Below are 15378 nucleotides of genomic sequence, written 5' to 3' on the forward strand. Positions count from 1 at the left end.
AATTCTTTGTCTATTGAAGATTGTACGTTGTTATTTATGTGGAAATATTGGTTTTGTATTTGTTTTAGAATTTTCAGATTGTTTTATTGGATTTTTGGATCTTTGCCGAATCGATGGTTTTCTATAATTAATGAGTTTATATTTCTATTGTTGTGTTATAATCATCTTTCTCATACTTTTAGATAATTTTCAGATATGTGCATATGAATTTAGTGCTTGGAGCATTCCCTAAGATTGTGTTTGAGTGCTAGATTCATCAACCATATTGACACAAATCAAATCATGCCCTAAGTAGGTTCGATTTGTGTTGATTAAAAGTGGTAAAAATTCTGGAAATTTGCATGTGAAACCATGGTGGGTGACGCCATACATGAAACATGTCTCCAACAAAGATTTGGTGCTTAAATATAATCTTGTTTGATTTCTACTCTAAGTGTTATTAAATTCAATTGCATGCAAATTTAGATTAGGCCCTAAGTCAATCTAAATGTTAATTGAAATCTTGCACGATTAGATGATCCCCTAAGGCTCTAATTGTATAGGTGTCTAAAAAGTATGTAATTGGTTGAATTAGAATGCATGATAGGTTCGAACTTGTAATTATGTGGTGTAATGGTAAATTTGGTTTAAGTTTGTTAAAGAGAAGTCGATCATGTAAATAATAATTTAGGTTTTATTTTAGTAGTTAATAATCAATCTCAAACCCCCCATTATTTGTTAACACTAAAAGTTTAGAGTTCCCTTCAATTTCCCGGAAAGACCGATCCCTGCTTATTCTATACTAACGATGATGTTTTACAGGGTTTATTATAGACGTTTTAATAAAACGATCTATCAATAATGAAGATGCATCATTAAGCTTGTGATCAGAAGCACCAGAGTCAACTATCTAAAAATCATGATTTTTACTCAATTCTAAAGCTGTAGAAATTGCACAAATGATACATAGAATCTCTTGCTCATCCATTGCATTAGTCTCAGCAAGAAGGCCTTTGAATTTTCCAAGCATAGCAGTAGAATTATTGCTCTTGTTTCCTCATTGCTGTTGTTGAATGAAGCTTGCAAAAGCATTAATCAAATTAATGGGATTTGCAGTAAAATCCATCATGCCTTCTGATGAACTGCTGCTAGCAATATTGGCCTTTGGTGAATAAACATACTTGGACTAGTTCCTTAACTTCTTGTCTTCATGAAACTTAGCTTTGAGCTCATGGTAAATAATCCAACAAGTCTCTTTCTGATGACCAACACCAAACCTACCAATCTTCTCACAATGAGAATATTTTAGATCTGGTCTTCTGCCTTTGTAGGGCCTATTGTTACTCACAAAAGCCCTAGCCTCTGAAACTTGTGACTTTTTCTCTCTCACATCTACATCAACATTCATAATATTTTTCTTGTTTCTTCTCTTTGCATAGTGTTACAAATATTGTTGAAAGATGGAAACTCAGAAGACATAAGAATATGCCTCTTTAAATCCTTAAAATCAGAGTTAAGACTAGATAACAACTCAAAGACTTTATCTTCCTCTTCTCTTTTCAATAGAGTGGCTCTATCAGTGGTAAAAATGTCTATATAACTCTAGTTCATTCCACTTAGCCTTGAGGCTGTCTAAATGCTCAATGAAAGACAAATTACCTTGTTGAAGGTCAACAATATCTCTCTTGATCTGATAAACTCATGCAGAGTTATTGAAATCACCATACAGGTCTTTGATAGCAATCCACATACTCAAGACAAAGTCTGAGTATTGGAAAATTTGTTGCATCTTTGGTTCCATAGAATAGATCATCCATGATCGAACCAACTGGTCTTGAGCCAACCAAGCCTCATACTCAGGAGCTGAGATTGCATGTTTTTTGAATGTGTCATTGATGTACCCTAACTTGTGTCTTCCACCGATGGCAAGAGTCATGACATTAGACCAAGAAATATAATTAAACTCATTAAGCAAGGCAGACATAAGACAAGGAGTTGAACTATAATCAACACTCTCATATTTAGAACTAGAAAAGAAACAGAATTAAAAACATTGTTTCCTCCAGTCATAATGATAAGGGGTAATAAAATGGAACTATGAGAATGATAATGAACAAGAATGGAAGAGCAGAAGCAGGTCCGATATGGATCACTACTCTGATACCATGTTAAATGTGTGACAGAAAAATGAAGGAACAAGAAGGAGAAGTTGAGATGAATTTTCTCTAATATATTTCATGACATTTACACAATACATGAGGGGGTATATATACACAAACCAGAGAGATAATTTGAACCAGTTGAGGGACAAATCCGATCTTAACAACTAAAGTGTGAAAGGAAGAAACATCACTCCAAGGCATGGAGTAGCTTGGCAAGCTGAAGCAATTAATGCTAAGCACGGCGGCATAGAAGAATTGTTACCCAAAGCCAAAAATGTCAACTAAAGCCAACTGCTCCAACTCACACATATATCCATTATCTTCAATAGAAAGCGTCAAAGTTGTTCTTATCAATTTTTATGTCTAATACTAACCAATTTAGATTCTGACAGGCAAATATTGAAACGGGTTGACATCTCATTAATTCGACCAGAATCAGCATGATGAAGCCCGCGATAGCACATCGTATCCTAGCGGACTGATCATTGGTTTATACTAAAATAAAACACATGTGATGGGGTGAGTGTTAATTATAATTATGAAACAGTAGAATAAATTCGAGAGAATAACTGTAATTTTATTAATAGACATATAACCTTATATATATGCATTACATCAAAGATCTTGATGAATCAGAGATAAGATAACATTCCTTAACTAGATAAGCTATATTAATTAGGACAAAATACACCAAGTATGCATATGATATGATTCTCTTACAATACTCTCCCTTGTATCGCGATCCTAATGTGACATAGTGCAATATTGTTGCCTCGGTAAAAACATTGCCAAGCTAAACAAAAACCTCTTGGGTAAAATTAAAAGCTTTGGTCGAAGAAAAAAAAAGTATAACGCACTAATTACAAATGGTCAATGCATGTGACGTAGACTCCCCCTGATGCCTACAAAACTGATCTCCCTGATCTCTAACTCAATCTCGGAGCTCTGATAGATGACGCAAGCCAATGCGTCTCACATGCTTCACAAATGTAGATTTTAGAAGAGACTTAGTGAACAAATCTGTCACATTATCCTCAGAATGAATCTAATTAACTTGGGTATTCAACATCTCTTATTGTTACTGATTATAAAATAACTTTGGCGAAATATGCTTTGTGTTATCACCCTTAATGTAACCTAACTTCATATGCTCAATGCAAGCAGCATTATCTTCGTAAAGACATGTAGGTGCAGCTGTAGTAGAACTTAATCCACTCGCCTCTCGAATATGAGTAATGATTTCTCGAAGCCAAATGCACTCTTTGACTGCTTCATGCAATGCTATAATCTCATAATGATTCGAGGAAATAGCAACAAGCGTTTGCTTGGTTGATCTCCAAGAAATTGCCATATTCTCCATGATAAAAACATAACTAGTTTGGGAACGTCCTTTTGTGTGGATCCGAAAGGTATTGTCATTCAAATGCTGAGAACCAGCATCGGCAGTGACACTGGCGGCGGCGACATGGCCATGTCCAGATTTCCGGGAGAGCATGGCAGCGACGTTGTGTCGATCTTCACCATCAATTCTTACCGGAATAACATTTTTTTTGTCGGAATACTGATAATATAACCCCATATCAATGGAACCTTTCAAGTACCTAAAGATGTTCTTGGTACTGATCCAATGACGCAAAGTTGGTGGAGAACTAAACCTTGCCAACAAATTCACTGAGAATGCAATGTTTGGACGAGTACATTGAGCTAGATAAAGCAAAGCTCCTATAACACTCAAATATGGATATTCAGGACCAAGTATATATGCATTGTCATCTTTCGGACGGAATGGATCTTTCTTGGTATCCAGACTTCTTACTACAATGAGAGTACTAGAAGGGTGCATAACATTATCCATACAGAATCGCATGAGCATCTTTTGGACGTATGCAAAATGGTGTACACGGATTCCACCAACTATATGCTCAATTTCCAAACCTAAGCAAAACCTAGTCTTTCCCATGTCTTTCATCTCAAATTGTGCTTTCAAGTAGCTTATCGTCTCACTAATCTCATTAAGAGATCTAATTATGTTCATGTCATCGAGATATACAGCTATTATAGCAAAACCAAAACTATTGTGTTTGATAAACACGCAAGGGCACAGTTCTTGTTCTTGTATCTCTTCTCAATCAATATTCGCTCAAACATGTATATCACATTCTACCGGACTGTTTAATTCCATAAAGTGAGCATTGTAACCTAATGGCATAGGTATTGCGTGACTTACTTGACTTGGGTACTTGAAGTCCATCAGGAACCTTCATGTATATCTCCGTATCTAGATCCCCATAAAGATACATAGTCACCACATCTAACAGATGCATGTCTAGCTTTTCAAATTCCACTAAACTTATCAAATATCAGAAGGCAATGATATTCATAACCGGAGAATACGTCTCCTCATAGTCAACACCAGGACGCTGAGAGAATCCTTGAGCAAAGAGTCACGCTTTATACCGCAGGACTTCGCCTTTCTCATTTAGCTTGCGAACAAAGACCTATTTATGTCTAACAGGCTTAACATTCGGTGGTACTTCAATGACCGGACCGAAAACTTGCCTTTTATTCAGAGAGTTTACTTCCGTCTGGATTACTTCCTTCCATTTCAGCCAATCTGATATTTGTTGACATTCTTCAACTAAGCGCGGTTCTATGTCGTCGTCGTCGATGATTTCCCGAGTGACAAAATAAGCAAACACATCATCTATCCGCATGAAATTCCTATCCATGACTTCTAGAGCATTTAACTTGCTCAATAAGATTTCTTTGTTCTTTGATGACAACAATGAATCTAAAGTGTCCCTCAGATCATCAAGTGTCGATTTATGGACATAACTATAATCAGAGATAATCTTGAAGCTCGGGTTATCCGAGTCTATGATGAGTGGATCAGTTTGTGTCTTGACTTTAGCTCTTTTTCTTGGCTGTGAGTCGGTGGAACCTTTCGCCCTCCCTCTCTTCTTGGGAGGAGCTAAAAGCGTCGTCGTGCCTCCACCTAGGGTAGGCTCGGCCGAGCCTTGCCCTGGTACGGTGACATCTTGCTCGAAGTTCGGGACTTCTAACCTCGCAGGACATTTTGCAGCAGATATACTCAATCTCGTTACTTTTGCAATAGTAAAGGCGTCAGGATAAGATGTGCGGGGATCCCAAAGAGACATAGTTGGGTATTCCACGTCAATTCTCGACGTTTATCTTGAACATATGTGTTCTTATATCCCCCTAAATGTGGGAAGTGTGTCTCATCGAATTGACAATCTGCAAATCTATTAGTAAAGAGATCTCATGTCTGAGGGTCAATGTAGTGGATAATCGTTGGAAAGTTATATCCAACATAAATTATTATTCGTCTCTGTGGACCTATTTTCTTACGCAGTGGAGGCTTAATAGGCACATTAACCGGGCAACCAAACGTGCGTAAATGTGAAATGTCAGGCTCATATCCAGTTACCAACTGGTTAGCACTAATAAGTTATTTGGCGGTGGGTCTGAAACGAATAAGTACAACTGCATGCATGATTGCATTTCCCCAAGCAATATGGGCAAGTTACAATGCATAACTAAAGCCCGAGCTGCTATAAGCTGTAACCGCTTAATTGTCGCTTCTGCCAATCCATTCTGAGAATGAACGTGGGGTACGAGATGTTCAACATATATCCCGATTGACATGCAATAATCATTAAATGTCTTTGAAGTGAATTCTCCTGCATTATCTAGTCTAATAGACTTAATCAGACAGTCAAGGTGGTGAGCCCTGAGTTTCATTATTTGAGCAAGGAGCTTCGGAAATGCAGCATTGCGTGTGGACAATAGATCAACATGTGACCAGCGTGTCGATGCATCTACCAGAACCATAAAGTATCTAAATGGTCCACATTCTGGATGTATTGGTCCACATATATCACCCTAGATCCTTTGTAAGAATGAAATGTTTTGTGTATTATCAACTGCAAAGGAAGGCTTTGCCTGCATCTTTGTGAATGCACAAGCATTACAAAATGATTTATGGGCATTAGAGATCGCGGAAAAGGCATCGCATAACTCCTGAGGCTCTATCACGGCCTTAGAGGACTGTGGGAAAGCCTTGGCAGGCTGTGAGGCTGAGCCATGGCCAGACACAAGTGCCATGGTTGTGCCACCATCACCTATGGCGTGTGGGGTTCCCACATGCTTTTTAATATACGAATCATCATATCACTTCCAATATGACCTAGACGATTATGTCATATTTTGTAAGCGTCTGAATCATAGAAAGACTTGCTAACTACATTGGATTCAATTGCACGTAGTGTGGTAAAGTACAACCCACTACTTACACGCTCAAATATCTCTCGGGTACGATGATGACGTCCATAATAAGAGGTAACACATAGATACTCATTTATATTAATAACTTTGGTATTGAGGTGATAATCGTTGGCATCAATATCCTTAAAACTGAGCAAGGTTTGGTTCCCCTCTGGTGCATAAGTGCATCTTTGACTGTTATGGGAGTACCATTAGGTGACAAGAATTGCGATATACCACGCCCTTGGATCAATTGATCAGTCCCAATTAGACAAGTTACAGAGGATTTGTACGACACAAATTATGTAAAGAGTTGCTCATCCCACAAAAATGTGTGAGTCGTTCCACAATCTGCTAAGCATTCTATCTCGTCGGTTGACATCTATAAGTAAACTATAAAACATAATTAGTCTTTGAAAAGACAAGGCGAATATTCTCTAAGAGAAGAGAAAATTATAATATCAAGGGTCAAAACAAGTTGTGATCCCTTAAATATGCATAACGGTATCATAGATACTTAGAGAAATCACATGAGAAACTTATGTGTGCCAAAGAGTAAGCACGTAGCCATTGGATCATGTAACTATGATCGGAAAAAGACAATAAAGTAGCACTGCAGGGTCGCATGGCGAGGCTGCAGGGCCTAGGTGATAGAAGCACTTTGTGCGACGTTCTTAACATATTTTTACCTCAATTTGTACTTTGCTTAGCCCTTATTATTGTACAATTGAGTCATTGAATCGTAGTAAGAGTCTTGGGCGGTATTGGATTGGATGCATTTTTGTGCTTACATGAGTTAAAAACACATAATTGGTCTAGATCCCTAGTTTGACTAAGAATCCTTGTTAGGTTTCGAAACTAATTATCTCTTACTTATGATTTTATTTTCTTATTTTCAGATTGGATTGAAGAGATAATTAAAGAAAAAGAGATGGAGCTAAGTCATGCAATAATTAAATAAAAGATGATCATTAAAGGCATAAAACATGGCATGATTTAGGAAATAAAACATGACATGATTTAGGGAATAAATCATGACATTATTATAGGAAGAAAGAGGCAAGTTCAAACTCTCAATCTTTCCTCTATATATACATGGCTTCACCTCTCAAATAACATCACTTCTCTTTTGCATTCAAGAGCCAAATCTCTACCAAAATACTACCTCAAACATCCTTCATCAAAACAGCAAATCATTCTCCCTCATATACAAATTCCATCTCCACCAAAATCACCATTGAAGGCACACCTCCAAGGTTCCTACTACTTATGATTCTCGCAACTCATCTCCACGGGTTTATTCGTTTTTGATTTTTTACAATACTTTGTCTATAAATATTGTAGTATGATGTTTGTGTGGGATTATTGTTTTGTATTAAGAATCGAAATTTTCAGATTGTTTTATTGGATTTTTGGATATTTGCCGAATTGATGGTTTCCTATAATTAATGAGTTTGTATTTCTATTGTTGTATTCTAATCATCATTCTCATACTTTTAGATAATTTTCAGATATGTGCATATGAATTTAGTGCTTGGATGCAGTTCCTAAGATTGTGTTTGAGTACTAGATTCATCAACTATATTGACACAAATCAAATCATGCCCTAAGTAGGTTCGATTTGTGTGATTAAAAGTGCTAAAAATTCTGGAAATTTACATGTGAAACTATAGTGGGTGACGTCATACATGAAACATGTCTCCAACAAAGATTTGGTGCTTAAATGTAATCTTATTTGATTTATACTCTAAGTGTTATTGAATTCGATTGCATGCAAATTTAGATTAGGCCCTAAGTCAATCTAAATGTTAATTGAAATCTTGCACGATTAGATGATCCCCTAAGGCTCTAATTGTATTGGTGTCTAAAAAGTATGTAATTGGTTAAATTAGAATGCATGATAGGTTCAAACTTGTAATTATGTGGTGTAATGGTAAATTTGGTTTAAGTTTGTTAAAGAGAAGTCGATCATGTATATAGTAATTTAGGTTTTATTTTAGTAGTTAATAATCAATCTCAAACCCCCCATTATTTGTTAACACTAAAAGTTTAGAGTTCCCTTCAATTCCCCGGAAAGAACGATCCCTCCTTATTCTATACTAACGATGATGTTTTACAGGGTTTATTATAGACGTTTTAATTAATGCTTTATCACTAGGCGGGGCTGCAATGTTGCCGTGCAGAGAATCTAGGATGTCGAAATTTGTTCGTGTATTTTCAGGCATCTACAAGAAAATTATTGAAGATGTTAGTTTCAAATTAACGAAACAAGTTTGATTAAATAAATTATTTTAAAATAATTGTACGGGTCAAATCGATGTGAATTTGCGGCTATGACTGCCACGATCAAATTTTTTTATTGTTATTTTTTTTCATATGTAGCTACTCCCAACGACTACGGATCGTAACAGCGGCACTCCCATACGCTCATAAAACTCGATATCATGGGAGTTATATCCTTATGACCACCTGAGAAGCAGAAGAATTGGGTTGACAAGAAAAATGGAGTTTGAAAGTCCCCGGTGCAAGACAAAAATCTCATTAAAGTAAATTTCATTGAAAGCATGAACTTTAATTTATAAATTTACCTTGATTTTGCAAACAATAAGTCTTGAATTTTCTTCTCCTTTGCTCGGCAATAATCTTGAAGCTTGGTCTTCAACTTGGTGCGGCGGCAGAGGAGGCTAGGCCACCGAGAGGTAGTGGTCTGACATGGGGCTAGGGGAGGCCGGCGGCTCTAAGGGAAGGTGCAGCCGGTCGGAAAAAAAAAATCTAGGATTTAGGTTTTTTTTTTCGGGTTCTAGGCCTAAGGTTTTTAGGGCTAGAGCTACGTGTTTGATAACGTGGTAGAATGAATTCGAGAGAATAACTATAATTTTATGGATAGACATATAGTCTATATCGGCATTACATCAAAGATCCTGATGAATCAGAGATAAGATAACATTTTTTAACTAACTAGGCTATACAAATTAGGACAAGATACACTAAGTATGCATATGAGATGATTCTCCTACAACAAATTACAATATATAAAGTTTAATTATAACGATGTTATTGTAAATATTAAAGATAGTGTGATATGGAATGTGAAGTTACCTATAGAAGAAATAATCCATATTTTTTTCTATTGTGATTTTAACAATTATTTTTTGTTAATGAATTATATAATTTCATTTTATAATAATATATGGTGTAAGGGTGTTCATGTACTTTCACACCCATTTTGGTCGACAACGTGAATTTTAGTTATAAGAATGTAGATAACTAATGAAATTAACACGATTAACGTGGATGGTGTGCAAGTGAAACTTTGCACGATGTAGTAGACCGTCACGATAGTAGTACCAAATACAATACACCTGTAAGTTCTCAAGTTGGAGGTAATCACATAAAAGCATATATCATTCCCCTTTGTCAAACAATTTTACATGATAAGAGGGATTGGATTCAAAGCAAAATTTTGCACATATGCCCTGTTTATCAAGTGACACTGCCAACTTCATTCCTATATGTAAACGAATCGGGTTGACCGAGGGTGTTTTAATAGGAAGGGTTAACTATCTTTGATGCTGTCTTAGAAAGTTAGAATCGTAAACTACGGTTTTGGCAATGCAGGCCAAGCCTAACAACAATTCCCACTATAGGCAAAATGAATTTAGCTTATGGTAGAAATGTATTTAGCTTAGGATTTCACTTTGTAACCACACGCCTCTGCAGAACACTTCCCTTTATAACTCTTGTTCTCGGAGACAAACCCAAATACATAGACAACTTAGACCAGACCATGAAAGGATTTAGAAGTTTATAAAGATGTGTGAAACTTAAACAAGTTCATGTGCCAACATGAATAAACATGATACATCCCAGTTATGTACATGATACATGCATTAAGAAAATATGAAAAACATTTATCAACTACAGATCGAATTGTCAAATTGATGCTCACAAATAAATGAAAGAATCCTACATCAACCACTCATAAGGCCAGAACAAAGCCTTATCAGAATCAGACAGTACTCGAGGGAACAGGGAAGTAGAGAACCTCAATACCACAAGCAGCAGCGCTCAAAGATCCAACAGCAGCAAAGTGAGCCCAAACTGCCATTGCAAACAAGAAAGAGTACTAAATTATCAGCCAGACTTCAACTCTTGGAAGATTTCGATGTTACCATCGCTTCCTCAATTCTCAGGCAATGTCACATTACAAGTCAGGGTAAAATTGTATGCAAGTCACATATAAGCTAGGTAAGACCTAAGAGACATTGGTCACAACACTCATTCATGTCAAACAAAATTAATGATACTGAGCCCCAATTGATTGACAGAGTAATGCACATCAAGGCAGCTGATCTAATGAACAAATAGATAAATTATTATATATACCCACCACATATTTTACGTGGTGTATTTCTTAATATTATTTATACATTTTTTACTGTTATTATTTCTGATTGATTCTTATATGTATATAAACTTTTGTCATTTTCACCGCGTGCATATTAATTATATAATAACGTAATATAATCTACTGGGTATACTACATGAAACACGTGATGTGTTGTGACAGGTACACATAATAATTACTCGAACACATAATCGAAATTTAATTGAAATTTTAAACAATATAATTGTGTGGGTTCGAAAATGCATACCAGGTACGGACGAAAGAATCGCAGCCAATACTGTCATTGTTCTGGTAGTGATGGCGGTTGTAGGGGTGAGCTGAATGCGGCGGCGGGTAGCCTTCATAGAAGTAATCCTGATAGCGCTGATGTTGTTGTTGCAGTAGCTGAGGTGGAGGAGGAGGGCCAGGAAACCCCGGCTGCTGAGGTCCTGGAGGATATTCCGACGGGTACCCTGTCATCAATTTGCAACGTACACTTAGTCATCACTCGTCACAGTGAGTTATTCAATCAAACCCTAAACAAGTGAAGTAGTATAAATCACAACATCTACACTTACCTCGCTGGTGACCAACATGAACGACGTTGTGATAACTCATGGTTTGGCTCCGGTTAAACAAGCGATCAATTGATCAAAAGTTGACAACTTTCATATATGAGATCGGCGGAGCCAACGATGAAAGTCTTCCGAGGAAGGAAACTTCGCTGTGCCATATCCAATACATGACACATAAATAAATGGCGTCGTTTCAGACAGTGACAACCAAATCCATACGTAAAAGACATAAAAACTACCCCCAGTGTTAACCAAATCCCACTTTCTTCTGTAGTTGAAGTGTCACAGATGCAATATGCGTGGAGGGTCTCGCTTTCGACACCTGGTTATCAAAAACGCAGCTTTCATTTCATGACGATGAGTCGATTGACAAAGACGGACTTCATATTCATATCTATCCTTTACTCTCCAGATATGGAACCTTCATCGACCTTGGTGGCTTGGTTCACAATTACCTAATTAACCCTTCTGGAATTTCCCCATAAGACCAAATACCTGGAACTCCTTCCTAATCCACTCTGCTTTCATAATCCAAAACACATTCGCTTCGTTGCAAAGAAACAAAACCGCGTTCATCTCCTCAACTTATCGAAAGTCCTCTGTTTTCTTTAGGTTAACAAATCATTCCCTCCATTTCATCACTCAAAACCTTTTGATTCAGTTTGAAGTTTCAAATCATGTCAAGCAGACCTGAAGACCAGCTTTCACCCCGGGAGTCTTATCCTCCCACCACAACCGTCCCCGACATCCACGCCTCCCAGCCTCCTCCGGCGCCCTCGCCGTCGGAGGAGGACGCCAAGAAATGGGGGACCCACAAAATGGGAACCCCGGCAGCTCCGGACGTCCACCCGGACAACCAGAAAGCAGCTCTATGGAAAGCCGCCGACCACCAGCAAATCCCGCTCGAGCCGCAACAGCAACAGACGCCGTACGTTCAGTACTCTCCGATCAACAAGCCGAACAACAACCCCTTTGAGCCGGTGATCAACCTCTTCAACTCGTGGGGGAACAAGGCCGAGACTTTAGCCCGGAATATCTGGCACAACCTCAAATCAGGGCCCTCTGTTTCCGAGACTGCCTGGGGAAAGGTGAACTTGACGGCCAAGGCAATCACTGAAGGCGGGTTCGAGGCTCTGTTTAAGCAGATATTCGCTACTGATCCCAACGAGAGGTTGAAGAAGACTTTCGCTTGCTATCTTTCCACTTCTACCGGACCTGTTGCCGGGACTCTGTACTTGTCCACGGCTAGGATCGCTTTTTGCAGCGATCGCCCGTTGACTTTTGCTGCTCCTTCTGGACAGTCAGCTTGGAGCTACTACAAGGTAGCTACTAGTTCACTCATCTTGTGTGGTACTATTAGTTTGTGATATTCATATAACTTGTGTGTTGATGAACAGGTGACGATACCAATGACGAATGTTGGAAGAGTGAACCCTGTAGTGATTTCGGAGAACCTGACCCCGGCGCAGTACCTTCAGATTGTCACCACCGACGGACATGATTTCTGGTTTATGGGGTTTGTTAATTTTGAGAAAGCTTCACATCATGTACTAGAAAGTGTGTCGAATTTCAGAGCTGCTGGAACTAATGAAGTGCAACAAATGCAACCTCCTGTTGTTGTGTAGAAGATGAGTTTTCGATTTGAATTGTCCGGATGAGTGTGTTGGTGTTCAGTTTCAATAGGTTTGCTTTGATTTCTATATGATGCAATAGTACTTTATATATAGTAGTCATATCTGATTCCTGTAAGTCTTATATGCTCTGCTTCCCTGTGGATTATATAGTCATATACACATACCATATATGTATGGTTTTCTTCTATACTTGGCTTCAGTATATATAAAGTGAAATTTCCACAAGACAGAAGATTTGAACGAAGCACATGATAAGCTTTTCAATATAACATTAGAATCACATAATGTTAATTCAAATAATACAGAAATTATTTCCCTTATTTATCTAATCTTTTAGTAAATGATGCGGCCCAGAACAACCAAACTACTGATCATAACCTCATAGGTATTTAGGAGCTGATCTATTTACTAAAAGCAGCATGAGTCCAACAGGAAGCAGCAACAAAGTGCAGCTAAACTGCAAAAATGTAAAACATGAGAAGCAGGGGATTAGTAAGTATTCTAAGGAGAAGGCTATAGTTGATTGTCTTATAGAATACTACTCCACATGAGTTAACCAGTTAGTAGATTCATCTGGCATAGTATGATAATTTGAGTATGTGACAGTTGTAGCTAGGCTAATTGTTAGTTGCATGGTAATGTTAGCTGTTTGCATTGAGCGCCCTTGATGTGTACATAGACATACCAGCCTCTGAAACATGAAAGACAGTCATCATCTTCCCGAGCAGGGGGTTGGGGTGGAGGTAGGGTTGAGGGTGGTGGTGGTGGTGGAGGCGGAGGATAAAAGTAGTCTTGATAGCCAGGTGGTGGCGGTCCATGAGGCGGAGGATGAGGAAATCCTGGTGGAGGAAGAGGTCCAGGAGGTGCAGGATGGGGGAACCCCAATGGCGGAGGACCAGGAGGCGGAGGACGAGGGTGCTCTGGTGGTGGGAACCCAAAGTCGAGTGGCGGTGGGCGTCCAAACCCTGACATTTCAGTTATCATACAACATAAGCAAACCAGTTAAAATAAGTACTAAGAAAACTGAATTGTGCCAACTTGCCTGGTGAATGTGGTGTTGGATGTGGTAGTGGAGGGTCTCCAGGAACAGGGTGGTAACTCATTGCTAATGTGCTTTCTTCAAGTCCTGTAATGCTCACACGGTGCAGCAGTGCTTCAATTCCAGAGGAATCTAAACATTTGTAGAAACTAGTAAACGCTTGCGACAGTTCACTTGTTTTTCCAAAGATTACTGCTTATGGTCATTGAACCAACTAACCGTCAACTACAAGTTCATACATTCCCAGAATAAATGCTCAAGAGCAAAGCTAATCTGCACAAAGCTACCTGGCCTCCTAACCTCTCTCACCTAACAATCCACCATTAAAAGTCGATCTTATTGCAGTAGAACTTGTCGAAGTCATGAGAAAAATGAGACCTAGCTAACTAAGGGTCAGAATAACACAGAGGCGGACCTAAGGGTAAGCACGCCCATCTCCTGCTAGGTAAGTAAATTTGGGTCAGGTTAAGGAAAAAGTTTCTGCTGGGAAAATATCTCAAGTCCAAGTGCCCAACGCATAATTGGTATTAACTATTTTTATAATCAAGGTGACCTACATCTTCTTCTTTATTTTAATTGCTGAATCAGTCATTTCTCCCTCCAATGTTGTGCTTCTACGTACTCTCCTTCTGTCCTTTAGACCTTCTTCTTGTACCTTCACTGAAGTCGCCAAGCCCGACTGTCCGAGCCTCCACGCGTATGCCTTCTTAATTTTTTCAAATTTGATTAGAGTTTGAATTAAAGTTTTATCTGTGCAAAATTGTATTATTTCTTTAAGTTTGGGTATTAGGTTGTTTAATCTGTGATGGGATTTGGGAATTCACTCAATTGAGATTGTATATTGTGATATCAGGATTTTATTGTTGGTATTATATAATGATTATAATCTATTGTTTTACTTTTATCATAATCTGTTATCTTTTGTATTTTGTAATTGTATAATCTATTGTTTTAGAGATTGTTTTTCTTGTACAATATAAAACAACTTGCACTGAGAGCGTGTAAAACTAAATAAATGAACAGAGGCATAAACAATTACTAAGACTCTCCAGCTTACTTGATCTAATCTTGCTTATGTTAAGAGGACTTGAACATAATGTTGTGAATATGATTGTGTAATGTGATACTTATTGGGATTTGTATTTCAAATATGGTTTTGTATAATCTATTTTTATTTCTTTCGATCAAGTTTGTATAATTTAGTATTAGATTAATAGGATTTGACATAATCTATTTTCTATGAACTTTTCCGCTCACATAACTTTTGAACGCTAAATTCGCCACAGGAATAACATCTTTCTTTCAATCAAGTTATGAG

The 15378-nt window shown here is 37.9% G+C and overlaps 3 protein-coding genes across 3 annotated transcripts; 1 reads left to right on the forward strand and 2 right to left on the reverse strand.

Moving 5' to 3' along the window:
• Nucleotides 1-10164: 10164 nt before the first annotated feature.
• On the reverse strand, nucleotides 10165-11430 carry LOC126792347 (protein CYSTEINE-RICH TRANSMEMBRANE MODULE 7-like). Its single transcript, XM_050518795.1, has 3 exons — nucleotides 11391-11430; nucleotides 11081-11285; nucleotides 10165-10526 (listed from the first exon to the last, which is right to left on the reverse strand). Exons 1-3 carry the CDS (start codon nucleotides 11428-11430, stop codon nucleotides 10472-10474), a joined length of 300 nt encoding a protein of 99 aa, XP_050374752.1. The 3' UTR covers nucleotides 10165-10471.
• Nucleotides 11431-11930: 500 nt separating this feature from the next.
• Nucleotides 11931-13184, forward strand: LOC126789861 (GEM-like protein 5). Its single transcript, XM_050515927.1, has 2 exons — nucleotides 11931-12709; nucleotides 12785-13184. The coding sequence occupies exons 1-2, from the start codon at nucleotides 12065-12067 to the stop codon at nucleotides 13010-13012; spliced, it is 873 nt and encodes a 290-aa protein (XP_050371884.1). The 5' UTR covers nucleotides 11931-12064; the 3' UTR covers nucleotides 13013-13184.
• Nucleotides 13185-13340: 156 nt separating this feature from the next.
• Nucleotides 13341-14458, reverse strand: LOC126789873 (mulatexin-like). The gene is made up of 2 exons (XM_050515942.1): nucleotides 13707-14458; nucleotides 13341-13478 (listed from the first exon to the last, which is right to left on the reverse strand). Exons 1-2 carry the CDS (start codon nucleotides 14003-14005, stop codon nucleotides 13430-13432), a joined length of 348 nt encoding a protein of 115 aa, XP_050371899.1. The 5' UTR covers nucleotides 14006-14458; the 3' UTR covers nucleotides 13341-13429.
• Between the last annotated feature and the right edge of the window lie 920 nt (nucleotides 14459-15378).

The sequence above is a fragment of the Argentina anserina genome, chromosome 4, assembly GCF_933775445.1.
Source record: "Argentina anserina chromosome 4, drPotAnse1.1, whole genome shotgun sequence".
Taxonomy (NCBI): Eukaryota; Viridiplantae; Streptophyta; class Magnoliopsida; order Rosales; family Rosaceae; genus Argentina; species Argentina anserina.

Coding starts and splice junctions, on each gene's coding strand:
- LOC126792347 (XM_050518795.1), bottom strand. CDS start 11,430: ATGAGTTATCACAACGTCGTTCATGTTGGTCACCAGCGAG. Junction 11,286..11,390: donor TCATGTTGGTCACCAGCGAG/GTAAGTGTAGAT, acceptor AATTGATGACAG/GGTACCCGTCGGAATATCCT. Junction 10,527..11,080: donor GATTCTTTCGTCCGTACCTG/GTATGCATTTTC, acceptor TTGCAATGGCAG/TTTGGGCTCACTTTGCTGCT.
- LOC126789873 (XM_050515942.1), bottom strand. CDS start 14,005: ATGATAACTGAAATGTCAGGGTTTGGACGCCCACCGCCACTCGACTTT. Junction 13,479..13,706: donor CTTTCATGTTTCAGAGGCTG/GTATGTCTATGT, acceptor ACATTTTTGCAG/TTTAGCTGCACTTTGTTGCT.
- LOC126789861 (XM_050515927.1), top strand. CDS start 12,065: ATGTCAAGCAGACCTGAAGACCAGCTTTCACCCCGGGAGTCTTATCCT. Junction 12,710..12,784: donor CAGCTTGGAGCTACTACAAG/GTAGCTACTAGT, acceptor GTTGATGAACAG/GTGACGATACCAATGACGAA.